Genomic DNA, 17212 nt, shown 5'->3' on the forward strand with positions numbered 1-17212 from the left:
CATCCTGGCAAACCTAGGTATGTAGATAGACAAAGGTCAATCGCTCCTGGCGTGCACTGGCACGTTTTCCAGCAGATCATGTCATGGAATCTTGATTGGACGCAACCCCGCGGATTACCTTTGATGGAGTAGCAGAGGACGACCCCTGAGGAGTGCAGCGTTCCATTCTGGAAGGATGACAAGAACCTTGATGCGCGGCAATGGACCAACAGGAGCATGTTTGTCCATGCGAGACAGAAAACGCATGTCCACTTGCTGGCATGGATCCTCAGCCTTGACGTGAAACAAGTCCTGGGACGAATGCGGCTTGGGTCGCGAATAAGACGGCAAAATCGTCTCCTAGGCTTCTCATTCCCGTGTGCAACTCTTGTGTCGCGAGCGCGCAGGCTCCATGATTGACTTCCGTCCCGGCAGAGAACTTCGAGGAGATGCAGTCCGTAGTTAAAACTTTGAATGGAACGTTGCCAATTGCGTGCTGGTGCTTTACATAAAAAAGCATGTGGCAAGACGGCTGGAACACGAAAGACGCGATACTAATGCCTCCATCGAATCATCAATATGCTCGGCGAATTCCCTCCCCGGAGAATGAAATGTGTAAGTAGGTACTCCGTTTGTAGACTGTGCTCTCGGCAGTGTCTTTGTTGGGCCAAACAACAGCATCCGTATGTACGGAGTACAAGGTAGAGCGGCGAGGGGTTCTCTGTGATACCTGCTATACGAAAGGCTAGAAGCCCAGAAGGCTAGCCACATCCCTAAAAGAAAAGCAACCCAAAAGAGAAGTTGAAACCCCCTGAAGCCCACCCAAGCAAGTGGGCCGCAGGTGTGGAGGAGGAGGAGGAGGCAGCACGGCCTTTTTCCTCCCCCCAGAAAACCAGAAAAAGCCTCAGCCAGCCTGTGATGGAGGTGGCCAAAAAAGGCCTGCCACAGGTTGCACCTTCTGGCACTCAATCCGTCACCCAGGCCATCAACCAAGTTTTCTGGCTCATCACAGACAAGTGGATCAGGAGTGTTGGTTACCAGCCAAATTGAGGGCTGCCGGGGGAACAAGACATGGCCAGGGTGCTGCAGGGCACCAGGGGCACCTTCAACCCAAAACGGCGTGGCTCGGTGTGAGCGGGCTGGTCGACCCCTGGCCGGTGTGTGATGCCTCAGCTCCTGGCTAGACCCAACATGGGGGACGATGGGATGGATAGCTCTTTTGGATGTTCGATGATTTGCAACAAGGGGGCCCACGAGCATGGGCACGGCTCAGGTACAGGCGCAGGCGCAGGCGATTGAAAGGCTAGTGGGCAGAGATTCGCCATTCGATTCGTGCACACAGGACGAGGTGGGTAGAGTACCTGGACGGAGGACTTGGTGCTCGTAAGTAAGTAGCTGGCGCTGGATAGAGACTGGACTTGTATCGACATGGGCAGCTTTGAGAGGGCATGGGACTCACCAGATTCGCTCACTCTTGTAGCTGATGCTGTCTTCAAACTCGCAAGAATGGGAGCACTGAGGACTTTTGAGGACTGGGCCTCCACGCACCTCGTCCGAGACCCCGAGCAACCAGCAAGATGGGGGGAGATGGCGACCGTGCTACCTACCCAGTACTTACTCGGGTGCCATTCTCGGTTACGGCTTGTAGGCGGGCACAGAGTGTTGAAAGTGGTTTCTGACCCCTGCAAGCCTCATCTTGTTAGCTGCATATCCGCAGTACTGGCTGGTACTAGTCGTGGCTCTTGATGTGCCTCCGGCCCGCTTGGCCTGACACCTCTTGCTGCGCTTCTTCTCGCTTCCAATGCCAGATGGACTCCTGAAATCTATGGAGCTCAAGGAGCTTCAATTGTGCCTTGCAACAATCTCTCCTGGCACCTACGCCCATTCCAGTGCTGGTCTTGCTTTTCTATCCTCCCAACGGGTTCCGACCGCTGGTTTTTTTTTTCTTTCTTCTTTACACCGCGGGGCCTGTCTCTGAGCCAACGTCCTCTTCCCCTCCGTGTCTCTTGAAGAGAAAGGAATTGTCTTTCCGGCGCAGATACTCCAAGCTAGAAAGGCTGAGGGTGTCTTGGAGCTGGCCTTTGGTTCCTGGTTGAGTTGCTGGACAATTGATATCCCACACCACACACGGCTTCAGACACTGAGGCCAACCCTCTCTACCGCCTCGGAATCGAAACCATGGGCCCTTCGCTGAGAGGTCATACCTCTATGACTTCCATGGCTGCCCGACCTCAGACTCGCGATACAAATCGCCCTGCTACCCGAGAACAAGCAGTCGACAATGCCATGGTTCCCAGCCGAACCTCCTCTCTACATTCACGAATCACCCAGCCTCTCCCCTCCACTCTGGCCAAGTCGAACAATCGACCTACTCCAAAGACTCTGACACATGCATATATGGTGTGTGGGGTGGGAAGAGAGCCGTCGCAATGGGTCAAAGCACCTCCTCCGTCACACGGCAAGATCCAACATATGAAGGGAGCTGTTGGGCAGTTCTGGCTTCCCGAGATCTTGGGAAGCAGCCCCAGACTCGAGAGTGACAATGAGATTGCAAGAGCTCTGCACAGTGCTATGAGGGTAGGTTGCTACTGCTGCCAGCTGTCCTGATTCCAACACTGACCATCATACAGGCGTGCTTTCCACATGATGTCGAGATCTGCACTGGCAGGAGCCAGCCACACTGTGTGCATCACTCATTCGTGCTCCAGCAGGATTCCCAGCACACTCTGTACGGCATTGCCCTTCGAGTGTGGTCACGGGCGGACGAGAAACGAGCCGAAACCATTCGTGATCTTCGTCGCAAGACCGAACCTGACTATAGAGATGTCGCTGATGAGACTTACTGGATTCCCTACTGCTTGAGCTTCCTCTCCAGATATCCTCTATACAACTTGTTGGGCGACTACCTGCGAGGAATGTGGATTCACTGGAACAAGGCCACCAACTTGTTCCACGCTGAGGAGGTCTCGAGAATCCTCAGCTTTCCTGCTCCACGACTGAACGACCTCGTACGGATCGATATGAAAGATTATGCGCTCTGCTATCAATTCCCGTCTTCGCCTACTGGATTCCAGAACTTCAATATGTGGCCACTTTTCTGTTGCTTGAGCATTCCCAATATCGTGGGCCTCATCGAGGCGGCTGTATCGCCTACTCGCCGCATCATTCTCACCAGTCACCACCCAGCCATGCTTACAATCGCAGCTGAGACCATCAGATTTTGTGTCCGAGTCTACGAATGGAGCGGTCTTTATGTTCCCGTCGTCCACGCTCGTAATGCTAGTGAAATGGTGCAAGAGCCTGGACCATATATTCTGGGTATCACCACTGAATGTCGATCACTCTTCCAGCCTCCTAAGGACGCTCTTCTGGTCGACTTGGATCGGAATCTCGTCATCACCGATCATCCTCCGAATATCCTGACTGCTGGTCAGCGCACTAAGATGATCAACCGTCTAACGCAAGCGTTGAACACCGACGTTGAGATTAGCGGTGTCCCCCAACATCTCAAGTCTGCTTATGGCGGTGGCAAGCTCATCCCCGCCGGACAGATCATCGTTCTACGTGGCGAGGTTGAAAGTGTCCAAGACCCCTCGTGGTGGAACCAAGACGCCGTCATGGCAGTCATGGACCACGTCTGCGAGAAACTTGGCCGCAATACTGGCGTCAAGGCCATCTTTGGTGGCAGCATGAAGAAACCCCTGATGACCAAGATCTCCATGAGACACATGAATGAGATTGTTCGAGAACGTAACCAGTATTCGAGAGACGCACTTGAAGCATGGCAAGACTTCATCAACTTGAAGGGCCGCATGGATACAGAGCTTGCCAAGGTTGCGAAGAGGAACAACTATCTCGAACAAGAAGTCGAGACCTGGAAGTTGCAATTCCAGAAATTCCAAGCCTTCGTCGAGTCTCTCAACAAGGAATTGGCTGAACTTCGTGTCAAGATTGAGTCTCACAAGCGTGAGAATCGCAGACTTACCGGTCTCATCGATCAACAAAAGGATGACGCTGCTCGTCTTGCTCTTCGCTTGTCTGGCACTGAGAGACAGCGTGATAACGCACTGGAGGCATTGGTGCTTCAGCAGGGTATTGCCGAAGATCTGGAGAAAGAGCGTGCTCGCAACCGCAAGGAAATTGCGGCCCTGCAACATACCAACCAGACCCTCCAGAGACAGCGTGATGAAGCTCAACGTGTCGTTCTCCACCTCCGATCCCTCATCACCGGTCAGACCCACCACATGGAACACATTGTTCGTTCTATTGGGTCTGCTTCGGAGCTGGCAGAGTACATCAATGAAGGGTATGAAGACGAGGAGGATGAAGAAGTAGAAGAAGAGCAAGACGAGGAAGAGCAAGATGGAACTGGTGAGGATGGCGACGGACTCAAGAGCGTGACCGCCGGATCAGGCAAACGACCATCGAGATCTGCCTCCATTGACGGCCAAGATGTCACGCCGCAAATGGAGAACAAACTCCTAGCCGCCAGTAAGAGAGCTAGCAAACGCTATTCAGAGCTTAGCATGTCTGATGTGGCCGATCGCCATCTTCGTGACAAGACGGATGCCATTGCCGATATCATTCGCAACATCAGTGAACAATGTGCTGCTGCTGTCGAAGGGCTTCAGCTCGCCAACGAAGCGGCTGATGTCGAAGAGGACGAGCAGGCTGAGGGGGACGAGGCGGGCATGTCGACCTCAACGGGCCATGCCCGACAAGACAGCGAGAATTTGTCTCCTGTTGACCATGGCGCCACCGATTCTCGTGCAGGCACAGGCCATCTGACTCCTCAGAGCGAACGAAGTTCGATTCCTCCGACGCCGGACTTGGTTCACCAACGATCCAGCACCGCATTGAGCATGGCAAGCACAGCACCAACAAACTACACTGCTCGCGAGTCGCTGAACCACAACACTCGAGGTCCAGATCGGACGAAGATTGTTGAAGACGAAGATGCTGAACGTGCCCACGCAAATATTGCCAGCGGCACGGGCAGTGTGAAGGGAGACTCGGTGTCCGAGGAAAACGTCAAACCGTCTCCTGGTCGAGGCCCCGTTCTCAGCCGCGTCGTGGAGGCGTGAGAGACCAGATTGAAAACCGAACAATTTTGCATGCAATGGATTTGGATTTGGATTTGCATCGAACTTGGGATGGCAAGGAGCTTTGGCGCAATATCTCTTGGGAACTGAGCGGCACGAACAATCTCATGCCCTTTGCCCGTCGTGCGTCTCGAGGCAATATCTTTGCCCTCGCTTTCCGACGCTCGGCATGTTCCTACATTTGTTTCTTTGGTTAATCTGTAATTGTTGGTGTGGCTGTCATGGTTTTACGGGCTCATATGGTGTGATATTCCTTTTTTGTGTGTGTGTGTGTGTGTGTGCGTGTGTGTGTTGCGACAGGTATTTTTCATGACAACCGAGTTGGATTGCCGAGTCGAGGCAGGAGACTTCACTTGATGGCCTTGCAAAAATGTTGACTTTAGGAAATGGAACCAGAACAAACAAAGTGTTTGAGCATCTAGATGTAACTGTACCCGTTGAAACAGGGCGCGGGCAAGCCAGAACAGAGCAGAGTCCTATATCAAAGTCAGAGTTTTGCATTCTAGTCAACTGCGTCCCTTGGGACGTGATTTTTCTTCCTGGTCTCATTGCTCCATCTGTCCCTGCTCTTGCGCCTGCGCCTGCTCCTCCTGAACCTTCACTACCGCCTTCAACGCCCTGTCCCTTTTCTTGATCTCGGCCGCGCTGGGCACCCCATACGCCTCGACCGTCTGCTCGATCACGGTGGCCTTCCAGCCTCCGGACCCATCACCGTCATCCATGCTGATCTGGTCGCCAGCATCATCCTTCCAGACGGCGTCGATGGCCTCGCCGATATTGTCGAGGAAGCCGGCCATGCCACGCACGCCGCCGCCGAAGTTGTACATCTGGAAGGGCCCCGCCACGGCCCAGCGGGGGCCCAGGCTCGCGCGCACGATCTCGTCCAGATCATGCACAGAGCACACACCCTGTTGCACCAGCCGGCACGCCTCGCGGAACAGGATAAACGACAATCTGTTCGCGACGAAACCCACACTCTCCTTGCGGATCGTGATCGGGCGGTGGATCGAGCCCAGCGAGGAAAAGTAGCTCCTTGCGAATGCGGTTTCGGTGGCGGAGGTGCTCGGCGACGGGACCAGTTCGAGCAGCGGCATCAGGTGCGGCGGGTTGAATGGGTGCACGATCAGGAGGCGCGCGCGGGCCGAGGCGATGGCCTCTTCTGAGAGATCAAGATCACCGGTGGTGGCGGTGAGGTGCGCGAGTTGCTGGCTCGCGGGGATCCCGCTCGTCGACGACCACAGGTGCGTGCTGGCGCCCACGTAGCGCAGCACCTCAGACCATGTCCGCTGCTTGAACTGCATGTTCTCGGGCCCCTGTTCCTGCACAACCGTCGCGTGCTGCACGGCCTCGCGCAGCGAGGTGCAGAACCTCAACCGGCCTGACGCCGTGAGCTGCTCGATCGAGGACTTGCCCTCGGACCCTAACCCTGGCGGAGAAGTCGGGAGGTATAGCGGCAGCATAGCGGCGACGTGCTCCTTTAAGTCCGGGCGCGGGTCGAACACCGACACCCGCGCGGCCGTGTAGGTCAGATGCAGGGCCAGGAAGGAGATTCCTATGGCGCCGACGCCGATCAGGGCGATGTGCTCGGCCGCGTGCGACGACACCGTGGTCGCGGCCATGCCCGTGGTTGTAGATGTCGATGCGGATTCAGACGGCGGTTCTTGGAGGCCTGGCATCTTCGCAGGGTATCGCAAGGCACAGAGTATGTGAGAGGGAGAGAGAGGGAGGGAAAAGAGTGTTTGTGTATAGACACGGATTTCACCAGTCAGGCAGCTTTAAACAGGCCGGGTCGGGTCTGGTCTGGTCTTGCCCTGTCTTGGTTGAAGATGGAGATGAGAGTCCTCAGTCGAGAGTCGAGATTTGGATTCTCTTTGCACCGATCAATAACCAGCGCCTTTGCCCTTTGTCTTGCTCTTCCTCCTATGTCTTTTCGTTCCTGATTTTGCCCTCTGTGCCAGGTAAACCTGCCTTTCGAATATTCTCACCTTGACGGCCTATCGATCTATCTATCTGAAGTGGATTATTGTTGTTATTTCCCCCACGACAGGCCAAAGGAAAACATTCACCTACTCACAAACACACTCACGTAGGGCGGAGAGATGTCCTCGGTATGCTATTGAGTTACATAGGAACAGGGAGTGGATGGCCCGAGTGACAGCCGAGAGGTTGCCAGGTTTTCAAAAGACGAAACACTATTCGCTCTGTGAGGGTTGTGTATAAAAGCTAACTAGGTGCTCCGCAACAAATACCTGCGGCGATTGATTGGCAAGACACTTCTCATAGCAAGCAAGACAAGAGAATGAGGAGCGAAGAGAAGATGCTGTTGCATACATGCTGCAAGTCCAAGAGATCAGCTCCGCCCTCTTTTGACGAGGTCCGAATCGGATATTGATGGGCTCTATGCCAATTTCATGCTTTCATATGTGGGCAAGGTATTAATGTGACTTTTCGACGCCTCTACATGGCATCTGTGCTCTTGACAGGGATGACGAGGATAACACATCCCTCAACCACGGATACAAGTGTTGTTCAACGTGGGTGCCTACCGCGGCCCCGTCAGCTGGAAGGATATGGATTCATCCTTTCAGACTCGCACCGGACCTAGCAACTCCAGCTCAATGGAATATAGCGATATTCCCACCTTGGTCCACACTGACCACGCATCCATACGGTTTCCTCAGCATTACCACGTCAGTGATTGAATCCAGATGAGTTCGGAGTAGTTGCTGCTGCGCGGCACTGATAATCGTGTTGCGGGGTGGTTTGATGGCTTGAGGGGTTGAAGGCGTGGATGAAGTGCTTGTACTGGAGTTTCTGTGTATGTTCGGTGTCCCGGGCCGGCTGCTCGTCGTGGCAGTTTGCGTAGGTGTGTTCGATCTTCTCGTAGGAGTTGAAGCTACATGAGTTGTGGCATCTCTCGAAAAACGAGTATAGGACGATGTTTTCCTCGACGGCTGAGCCGAGGTTGCGGCTTCCTCGCTGATATTGTCCTTTTCCTGTACGAGCGCGATCTGCGCTCCAGCGCTCAGGCTCAACGGATGCGACACTTCATATTTGTACTTAGACTTGACACTCCCGGCCGGCGTGAAGCTCTCCTCACTTGCATCATGTAATTGTGGTCCGGAGACAATGAAGCTGTTCTCCGGTCGACCAATGTCCCAGTATCGTAATGCTCTATCAACACCGCCAGTAAAAAGTATGGAGTGCTTGTTGGGGTTCTCTGGGTTCGAGCTTTGGGTGTAGTCGGTGAAAATGTACATCGCAAGGATCGGAAAGGTAGAAACCGAGCCCGAGCTGGACGACGGGGTCGACTTCTTCGTAGGTGAACCGGCAGATATCTCATTTGGGGTCGGCGACCGATGCAATTGAGGTTCAATCAAGCCGTCATTCTCAGAGACCGCCTTGGCAAATCGTGCCAGAATCTTTTCGCTGCTCTCTTCGTCCGGAGACCACGCTTCATATGGGCGTGTCTGCCCACCTTTGGGACTGAATGTACTTGGCCGTAAAACTTCGCGGCAAACCATCTTTTCAATGTCCCAGGTGCTGATCTCTCCACCAGCGCTCACCATCACCCATCTCCCATGACCTTTGGCAGGATGAATCAGGAGCCGATCTATGCGAGAATTGGTTTGGATGCCAAAGCTACGCAAGTGCAATTTGAACCGCAAGTCCCACAGGTCCAGAATTCCGTGACTCGTCCCCAAGAGCAACCAATGGTGTTTCCTGTCAACACAAAATGTAGTCGGTGTACCGTGATGTACCGGGTTCTTCATGCTGTGGAGGATTTCCATGTTCTTCATGTCAATGACGAGAATTCGACATTTGTTAGTCGCTGCTAGTAAGATAGATTGCGAGGTTGGCGTGCGATAATGATGAAGCCAGACGGCGTATTCTGAAACGGATCCAGCAGCACTACCATCGAGGCCGCTGACATTGTTCACGGCTCGATTGGATGGTATTAGGTAGTCCCGGACGAGACTCGGTCTGCCATATCGGGAAGTCTCACCACCTTCGACACTCCTATAGTCAATTCGTAAAGCATGAATACTTCCATCGTCCGCCCCACTGAGAAAGGTGTGCGTTTCCTCGATGAAGCAAAGACTCTTGACCCTCACTCCCTCGGCGCGTCGATGTGTATACCTCGAGCGCGCCGTGACATTCTTTTCCAACCTGATCGTGTCCCAGATCTTGCAAGTTCCATCATCTGATGCTGTCACGAAGAAGGCGTGATCAGGGGCTGCACACACTCGATTGATGGCAGCTGTATGCTCCGAAAACTGAGTCAGAAGTTGGCCTGCAGGGCGCCACGGTTCGCTGCGAAACTTCTCTTCCTGTTGCGCCGCTTTCCCGCTAGCCTGTTGTAAGACGTCGGTAGCTCTCCGAATAGGTGTCCTAGTGTCCGCGGGAGGTCTATTCCCGCCAAAGTCCATTTGATCTATGGGAAAATTCTCCAAGAAATGATTGTCCAGCAGTCGCAGAACATTGGCGTCGTTCCCTTGGTATGAATGGTTGGGCTCATAGAGCGGCGTTCTAGTCCCGCTGCCACGAGGCGAAACGGACCTTGATTTGGCGACCACATTGGCGGTCACTGACAACGCTGAGGGTCCGCCCGTGCTTCGTCGATGAAACTGCCCATCTACTTCGACCTTGCCAAATGCATTCTCCGAGATCGTGGAAATTTCTGGGTCCGCCTTTGCGGAGTCCGTTCGATTCATCAAGTTCAAACCGCTGGCTCGATGTCTGAGTTCGAACGAGGTGTTGCGACGCAATGACAGCCTATCTCCATTTAAGGAAGTCTCGCCATTTGAGATGCTTGGCCTGGAGGACACACTTGCCCTTTCCACTGCTATTGCAGGCGCGCCGTTGGGCCTTGTTTCGGAGGGTTTGCGATGCTGGATGTCCATGGGCTTAGTTGCGGGCGTTGCCGTTCCGCTTGACTGCTCTGTGGACGATATCCTCCTCGACATATGGTCGTCGATACTGGTTGACGCATCAAGAAGAGCATCTGCCAGACTATGTCTCTCATCCACTCTTGATCTTCTCTGCGTCCTCCTAGGTCCACTTGTATTCTCTCTAATCGGCTGACGCGAATCAAAGAAGACGTTCTGCGGGGTAACATTGATCTGATTTAGAGGGATGATATTACTCAACAAGTGATATTTTTCATCTGAATCCTCAAGTGGTTTGTGCCTGGAAATTTTCAATATGTACTCCCGCAGCGCAAGAAGCTTGATTTCATCATCCGTGGTCATTCCGAGGTTTCGTAGACTCTCGAGAGATATTTGATCATCTTTGTCTTTTTGAGAAGGGGGTATTCTGGTCAACAGCCGCTTTGTGAGCGCCGACGGATTTTGCGGAGTTGTGGGATCGGATAGTGTCAATGCACCATCTCGGCTTGCAGCTGTCCAGAATAGGCTGTTTCCCTTCCTCGCTGCCCAGTGGGTGGCGGAATCAAACACTATCTTCGGCAAAGGTCGCTTCAGATTGTCCAATATTCGCTCTTCCGTCAGGGCCGAGATCGGCCCTTTTAAGAATGGCTGGATGATGGGGAGGACAATGCAGTACTGATCGGCTGCTGGGATGTACTTGGCAGACAAAACGATGAATTGTACAGCACTCTCGCGCACCCAAATACTGGGATGGATCGAAAATCTTGCGGCGATGCCGACAAGTTCCCAGGTTGTGCTCTTCTGCAACAGACCCAATGCAGCCATCCGGGCTAATGATCGAAAGACTTTCTCCACAACAAAGCTCTCGGGATCAGTCAAGGAGCCAACCATCACTGGCAATATGAACTTCTCTAGGCTTGTGGCTCCAATGTAAGAGGCGATTCCCACAAGCGCTTCAAAAAATGAACACCTCAGGATCCAGTCTTTGTCGTTCAGGTAGGTGTTAAGGTGTGTTAATATCACATCACTGGACTGTTGACTGCCGAAAAAGACGCAGAGTCGGGATATTGAGCCCAGCAAAGCTCTTCGGACAGATGGTTCCGGGTCCGTTATCAAGGCAACGGTCGACTCTTCAAAATGGGGAACGATCTCGCGTCGGCTATAGTCGTAGAGAGCATCATACGATTGCTGGGGAGCTAATTCATCTTCTCGTAACGCAGACAAGCGCCCGTCAGCCCGGATGGCATGGAAGATGTCGAGCACTCGTTCAGCAGACAATGCCAAAGAAGCCAGGCAGGATGCATACGCGGAGCGCACAAGGATGCTGGGCTCACTTGAAGCGCCCAACCCAAAATGTTTCAGACGCGGCAGGATATACTCTGGAAAGACATATGCATTGATCGGCGAGACGACTTCAATCATTTCGAAGATTGAGGTCATTGCGTAGATTGCTGCAGCCCTGACCACGTCTGATTGATCTGCGATCAAGCCAACAATGTACGGTAGGATTCGATCCAACTTCGCCTCATCTGGGAGTCGTTCAGCGAATGCAACCAAAAGATCGCATGCCTTGAGCCGTGCTGATGCCTTTGCCGTATTCCTTAGACTAGACTCGACAAGAGTGAGAAACAGTAAACTACCGTCGTAAAGGCTAGGATCTGCATCCGGCGTTTTGAATCTGTTGTTGGACTTCATCGTCAACGGCGATCGCGAAGACTGTTTTGTGGAACTTGGGCCATAGCCGAGGAAGAAAGAGATCTTGTCAAAGTCATGATAGACGCGTTCTATCTTCTCATCGAATTCGCTCAAGCTCCTGAGATTCAGTTCCACGGGTTTCAGCGCAGTCGCAGGCCTAGTGAGATCGAGCATATACTGATGGAGAAAGCTGTAAAAGTAGTCGGGAAAGATCTTGGACCGGTAGAAGGAGAGGTGTTGTTCTGCGCTGTAGCGCTTCTCGGGATCCAGTTCGATCATGTTGAGAATCATCGCCCGCACTTCGGGATCTTCGATCTTGTTGAGATGGGTATGCTCTGGGCTATAATCCCCTGACCGGTATTTGAACAGCTGACTGAGAGAAAAGATGGGTCCTTCTAGGAATATTTCAGCAATGACGCACCCGACGCTGAAGATATCCATGGCCCAGTTTAGTTCCGCTGGGGCGTCTTCTGGATTGGCCGAAGTGAAGCGTTCTGGAGCAATGTAGCATGTCCGTCGCGATGAAGTATCAAAATAAAACGAGAAGTCGGCTGGGTTGTCTTCGGGTAGATTTACAGGCTTGAATGAAGAGGAAAAATCGGTGAGATAGAGCCAGTTCCAGGAAGTGACAAGAAGGTTTTCCGTCTTGATGTCTCCATGGTGGAGGTTGCGGGCGTGGCAGTCACGAACAGCGCAGAGCAGCTGGAAGGCCAGCCATTTCTTTTCGATGTCCTCCAAGAATGGCCGGGTGCTCATGCGGTCGTATACCGAGCTGAACATGTACTGGCGGACAAGGAAGCCACCACTAGGTACCTCGATGATTCGCTGATAGCCCAGGGCATTGGGGATGTCAGCCAGCGTGTTTCTCTCGTGGGTAATCTGGCGAATATACTCGTGGACCGGGAAGGACGAATATGGCTTCATGACGGCCTTGACAAATACGAAGCCTTGCTGACTCCTCGCTCGGACGCTTTTCATGAAACGGGCCGAGGCCAGGGTCTTCTCGTGCACCAGGTCCGCCAGTTCAGGGACATCTATGCTGGCGGATGCAGCGGACAGGGTGGTCATGGAGTAGCCTTGACCCATCTTGAATACCTGACAGGCGGGAGACTCGGTGGATGGATTAGGGGAAGAGAGGCTCTGTGAGCAAGTCCAAACACGGGCTAAGGAGAAAATGAAGAGGATCCAGCATCCATAATGGTTTGATTTGTTCACCCTCTAGAGGCGTTTGAAGTAGAAAGCGCGGGCGCGCCCGGAATATCTGGTTGATAGGACTAGGGGCTGGGGAACGATGGGTGCCTGACAGGACTACCACTTTCGTTTGGGACGAATCTGGGACAGGGTTATTTTGCGCAGTTCATTTTGCTAGAGTGTCTTTGTGAAGGGCAAGAGCCTGGGTGGGATAGGGTCGGGGTTGGACAGGTATGGGTGTTCTTTTTGCTGGAAAAATGATATTTCTTAGAGGGGGGTGTTGGTGTTGGTGTTGGTTTGAGTCTCTGAGGTGAATCATGTGACATCACGTGAAAAGAGCGCCGGACTTTCTTCCTCCCGCGTGTGTTAGTAGCCCTGCCAGCTGCCCAGCCCTGCCCGGCCTTGCGTCTCCGTCTCCGCCCCCGTTGGTGCCGTTGGTGCCCTTGCTTGAGTGACCTACCCGGGTCTTGAACTTCACCAGTGCCACATGTGTGTGGCACGAACAAGCTCCACCACCCCCCCTGTAACGCCCCGGCACCAAGGCACCAAAGACACCAACCCAGCTGCCGCAAACCTGCAACTTGTGGGTTTCGTCATATCACACGAGCATTTCTTTCTGCCATTGCCAGCTGCCAGAGCCAGAGATGCCCAACCATACTACCACCACTACCAACCTCCACACAGTGTCCGTTTGATGTCCCGTCAGCTCTCGGACTTTCTTCTGTGCTGTCCATCACCGCCTCTCCCGCGACATAACAAATACCATCTTGTTCTCCCTTGTCTCCTCTTCGCTTTACCACACACGTCATTACTGCCATCGTCATCCGATCCAAGAGCATGGCCGGATCCCCCATCCTTCGACTTTGACTTCCGCCCGTTTCTCCCGCATTCCGACACTGTCATAACCTATTTGTGCTGTGAAGATGCGGGCAGCGGTGTTCGAGCGATCTCTGGGTTCCAGTCGATAGGGCCCTCGTCGGCTTCAAAATGTCCGAACATGGCAGCAATGAATCGAGACGATCCTCCTCACAGACCTCCAGTCAGTCCGCCGATCAGAAGAAGCCCAAGACCGTGCGAGGAGCCCCCAAGCGTCATGGCTCGAAGCACTCGTCTCAATCCTTTGAACAAGACGACCCTTCCCTGACCTCCTTTCCCTCCTTCTCCCCAGAGACCGAAACGAAATCGGCAAGCATTGCTCAAGAGGTTGTGCCCAAGCCCATACGGACAATATCACAAAAGGCAAGGGATAGGAAGGCCACTCTTGCAGGCTTGACCAGTGCATCTCCCTCCCTCAATAGACAAAATGCCTTGTTCGACGACTCTCCACGATCATCCCTGGAAATTCCGGGTTCCCTGCATTTGGCTAGTGATGAGCACATCGAAAGACTCATTGCCAGGACTGGTGCGGTCAAGTTGGTCCGTCAGTATGCCTCCGACCTTGCTCAAAGGGATGCGGAAATTTCGGCTCTACGAATCCGAGCGGACCACAGGGAGAGGGAATTGAAGAAGATCCTGCGCGAAGCCAATGTCCCGACGGCAGAGGTGGAGAAGAGGCTCCTGAGATTGGAACAGGGAGACAATGATTCAAGTCTCGGGGCGTCATCAGGTTCTGTGGATCGAGCAGCTGCGATGCTAGATGGCATGATGAGCGAAGCAATGGCAGATGGCATTGTGGTCAGCAGTCCCCTGGACAGCGATTTCCCCACCGGTCATGTCTCAGATACTCGGAATCTGCCAGCAGCCTTGCAAGTCGAGTCGGAAGCGAATCGCAGCAGGGCTGGGTCGATGGCATCGAGCCTGGCCAAGGCAAGCCGAACCCCTAGCAGGGCCAACAGCAGCCTCAGTGACAGTAGCCAGGATATGGAGGCCACCTTGCGTCCGCGTATACCAAGCTCAAACACCCCCAAGTTGTCTGGTCTACAAAGCATATTCCAGCCTCCAACACAGTCTTCCAGCTATTTCATCGGCGGGAAAACTGTCAGAAAGCCCAAAGCCAGCGACGAAGCCAGTGTCCGCTCTAGTCAGTCTACTCGCTCTTTTGCCTCTTGGACCCAGATTTTTGGTGGAAAGTCCCAAACCGGTCGATCGAGGGCATCGTCGCTGGGACAGCAGAATGCAGCAGGCGAAACGGAACCGAGTGTATCGAAACCGCGCACCAATCCGCCTCTAACCACCACCAAGTCATCTGCATCGCTACCTACAACTGGGACGGTCAAGAGTCGGCCGCCAGTAAAGCGGACACCGACTGCCACGCGACTTTCGGCCAGTCCTGGTCATACGCGAAAAGAATCAAACGCAAGTAACCTCCCTCCTACTGTCGAGTTAGACTCTATGATTGAGAGCTCCCAGCTGCCGCCCACCATGACAACCCAAAATGTGGAGAACACTGGACTATTGACGGACAGATTCGGCTTCATCTATGACCAGAAACGGCGAAAGCGACAGAACCTTCAGGTTCGAGGCCACCGACGAAACAAGTTGAGTGGTACCGAAACCATAGCTAGCTTTAGAGCCAGTGAAGCTCCGCATTCTGAAGAACTCTCGATCGAAAGACCTGTTACACCCATTTCGGTAGATGAGGAGGCGCCTAAAAAGTCATGGCAAGATTACCTCAAAGTACCCGCGGCCTTGTCCTCAGGAAGGCCAAAAGAATTGCTTTCACACACGCCCTCTGCTGGAGCTGTGGTTACTGTGAGCACGGTGGACGCAGCAGGCACTACGACGCCACCGCGTCGAAGCAGAGAGACTTCCATTTCCGTCTCTGCTGCTTCGCAAAAGGCTCTTCCAACCACTAGCATGGTGATGGAACCGCAACCCTCGACAGTGACAGCGACTTCTGCGGACTTTACACCGGATTCCGAGTCCGAAGCCACGACCGACTCCGGTCCAGCAAAATTGCTTCTGGAGCAGCTGACAGAATTGCACGATGCACTTCAAGCCGAGCGGGCGGTCCGGTGGAATGACTTTCTGCGCAGAGTGAGAGCGGAAAGAGCGAACAACGCAGATCGCGCGAGCAACACCAACACCCCTGAAGCAGATCTTCTCAACGGCGAGCTCATTGGAATAGCAACCCTTGGGCGCTCCACAAAGACGAAAGCCAAGTACATGCACTTCAAGTCACTGGTTCTCGCCGGTATCCCTGTCTCCTTACGGCCAAAGATTTGGGCCGAGTGTTCTGGTGCAAGTGCTCTGAGAATTCCTGGCTACTATGAGGACCTTGTTGCTCGATCGCAGGAGGGCATAGACATCGATCCGGATATTGCTAGTCAAATCAAGGCGGATGTTCACCGGACGCTCACAGACAATGTCTTCTTTCGGCACGGACCTGGCATTCAGAGGTTGGAAGAGTTGCTAAGGGCCTATTCCTTGCACAATCCACGCATTGGATACTGTCAAGGTATGAATCTCATCACAGCGTCTTTGCTGCTCATTTGTGCCACGGCGGAAGATTGCTTTTGGCTTCTCGTTGCCATCATCGACGTCATCCTCCCAAGCCAATACTTCAGCTCGACTCTGCTTGTCGCTCGAGCTGATCAAGTGGTTCTTCGCCAATATGTTACCGAAGTCCTGCCAAAACTGAGCGCCAAACTGGATGAACTGGGTGTCGAGTTGGAGGCGTGCACGTTTCATTGGTTCTTGTCGCTTTACACGGGCGTGTTAACGGGCGGAGAGGCCCTGTACCGAGTTTGGGACGTCATGTGAGTTTTTCTTCTCCTCGTATTACAAGGAACCTTCAACTAAGACTCCTTTCTCTGCACAACAGTCTGTGCCTCAATAGTTCCGACGCCCCCCCACACGCATTGAACCAATCCAAAACCACACTCACTGTGGACATTCCTTCCCTTGGCCTGACAAGTGGCCCATCCACGCCCGTGACCGCGTTGCACGCCCAAGCAGAAACCACATCCTCGGTGGACAACAATTCCCCCGATGAACACGATGGTACATCGTCGCCTTTCCTCTTCCAACTGGCCCTCGCCTTGCTCAAGCTCAATGAAAACGCGATTCTTGCGCTCGACTCCGCCGCGCAGGTGTATACGTATATCAACCACAACATGACCAATCACGCCATTAGTATTGATGCGTTGGTACAGGCGAGTGAGGCGCTGAGGACCAGGATAGTGAGGAAGGAAATGTTGGAGAGGCGGAAACAGGCAATCAAGGAGCTGGGGGCATGAGTGCCGCAACGATTGGCACCTACCATGAGTGGCCGTTTTGATTCGACTAATTTCAGCATGGCGAACGCAAGTCGTAATAGATCGTGGCGATGTCGAACAGTCATCAACCTATACCGAACACGTTCGCGGAGAAGAGCAGACAAGGTTTCAGGCCTCAGGCCAAGAAAATCATGAGTTC

At 53.5% G+C, this 17212-nt stretch overlaps 4 protein-coding genes across 4 annotated transcripts; 2 read left to right on the forward strand and 2 right to left on the reverse strand.

The window, feature by feature from the left end:
* Positions 1-2157: 2157 nt before the first annotated feature.
* A1O5_01876 (uncharacterized protein) lies at positions 2158-5063 on the forward strand (the record flags this gene model as incomplete). Its single annotated transcript, XM_007742492.1, has 2 exons — positions 2158-2556; positions 2610-5063. 2 exons carry the CDS (start codon positions 2158-2160, stop codon positions 5061-5063), a joined length of 2853 nt encoding a protein of 950 aa, XP_007740682.1.
* A 563-nt stretch (positions 5064-5626) lies between these two features.
* On the reverse strand, positions 5627-6757 carry A1O5_01877 (uncharacterized protein; the record flags this gene model as incomplete). Its single annotated transcript, XM_007742493.1, has 1 exon — positions 5627-6757. The coding sequence occupies one exon, from the start codon at positions 6755-6757 to the stop codon at positions 5627-5629; it is 1131 nt and encodes a 376-aa protein (XP_007740683.1).
* Positions 6758-7696: 939 nt separating this feature from the next.
* A1O5_01878 (VPS15 protein kinase) lies at positions 7697-12751 on the reverse strand (the record flags this gene model as incomplete). Its single annotated transcript, XM_007742494.1, has 1 exon — positions 7697-12751. The coding sequence occupies one exon, from the start codon at positions 12749-12751 to the stop codon at positions 7697-7699; it is 5055 nt and encodes a 1684-aa protein (XP_007740684.1).
* A 1092-nt stretch (positions 12752-13843) lies between these two features.
* On the forward strand, positions 13844-17034 carry A1O5_01879 (uncharacterized protein; the record flags this gene model as incomplete). Its single annotated transcript, XM_007742495.1, has 2 exons — positions 13844-16554; positions 16620-17034. 2 exons carry the CDS (start codon positions 13844-13846, stop codon positions 17032-17034), a joined length of 3126 nt encoding a protein of 1041 aa, XP_007740685.1.
* Positions 17035-17212: the final 178 nt, after the last annotated feature.

This window comes from Cladophialophora psammophila, assembly GCF_000585535.1.
Source record: "Cladophialophora psammophila CBS 110553 chromosome Unknown aczJe-supercont1.2, whole genome shotgun sequence".
In the NCBI taxonomy this organism is placed as follows: Eukaryota; Fungi; Ascomycota; class Eurotiomycetes; order Chaetothyriales; family Herpotrichiellaceae; genus Cladophialophora; species Cladophialophora psammophila.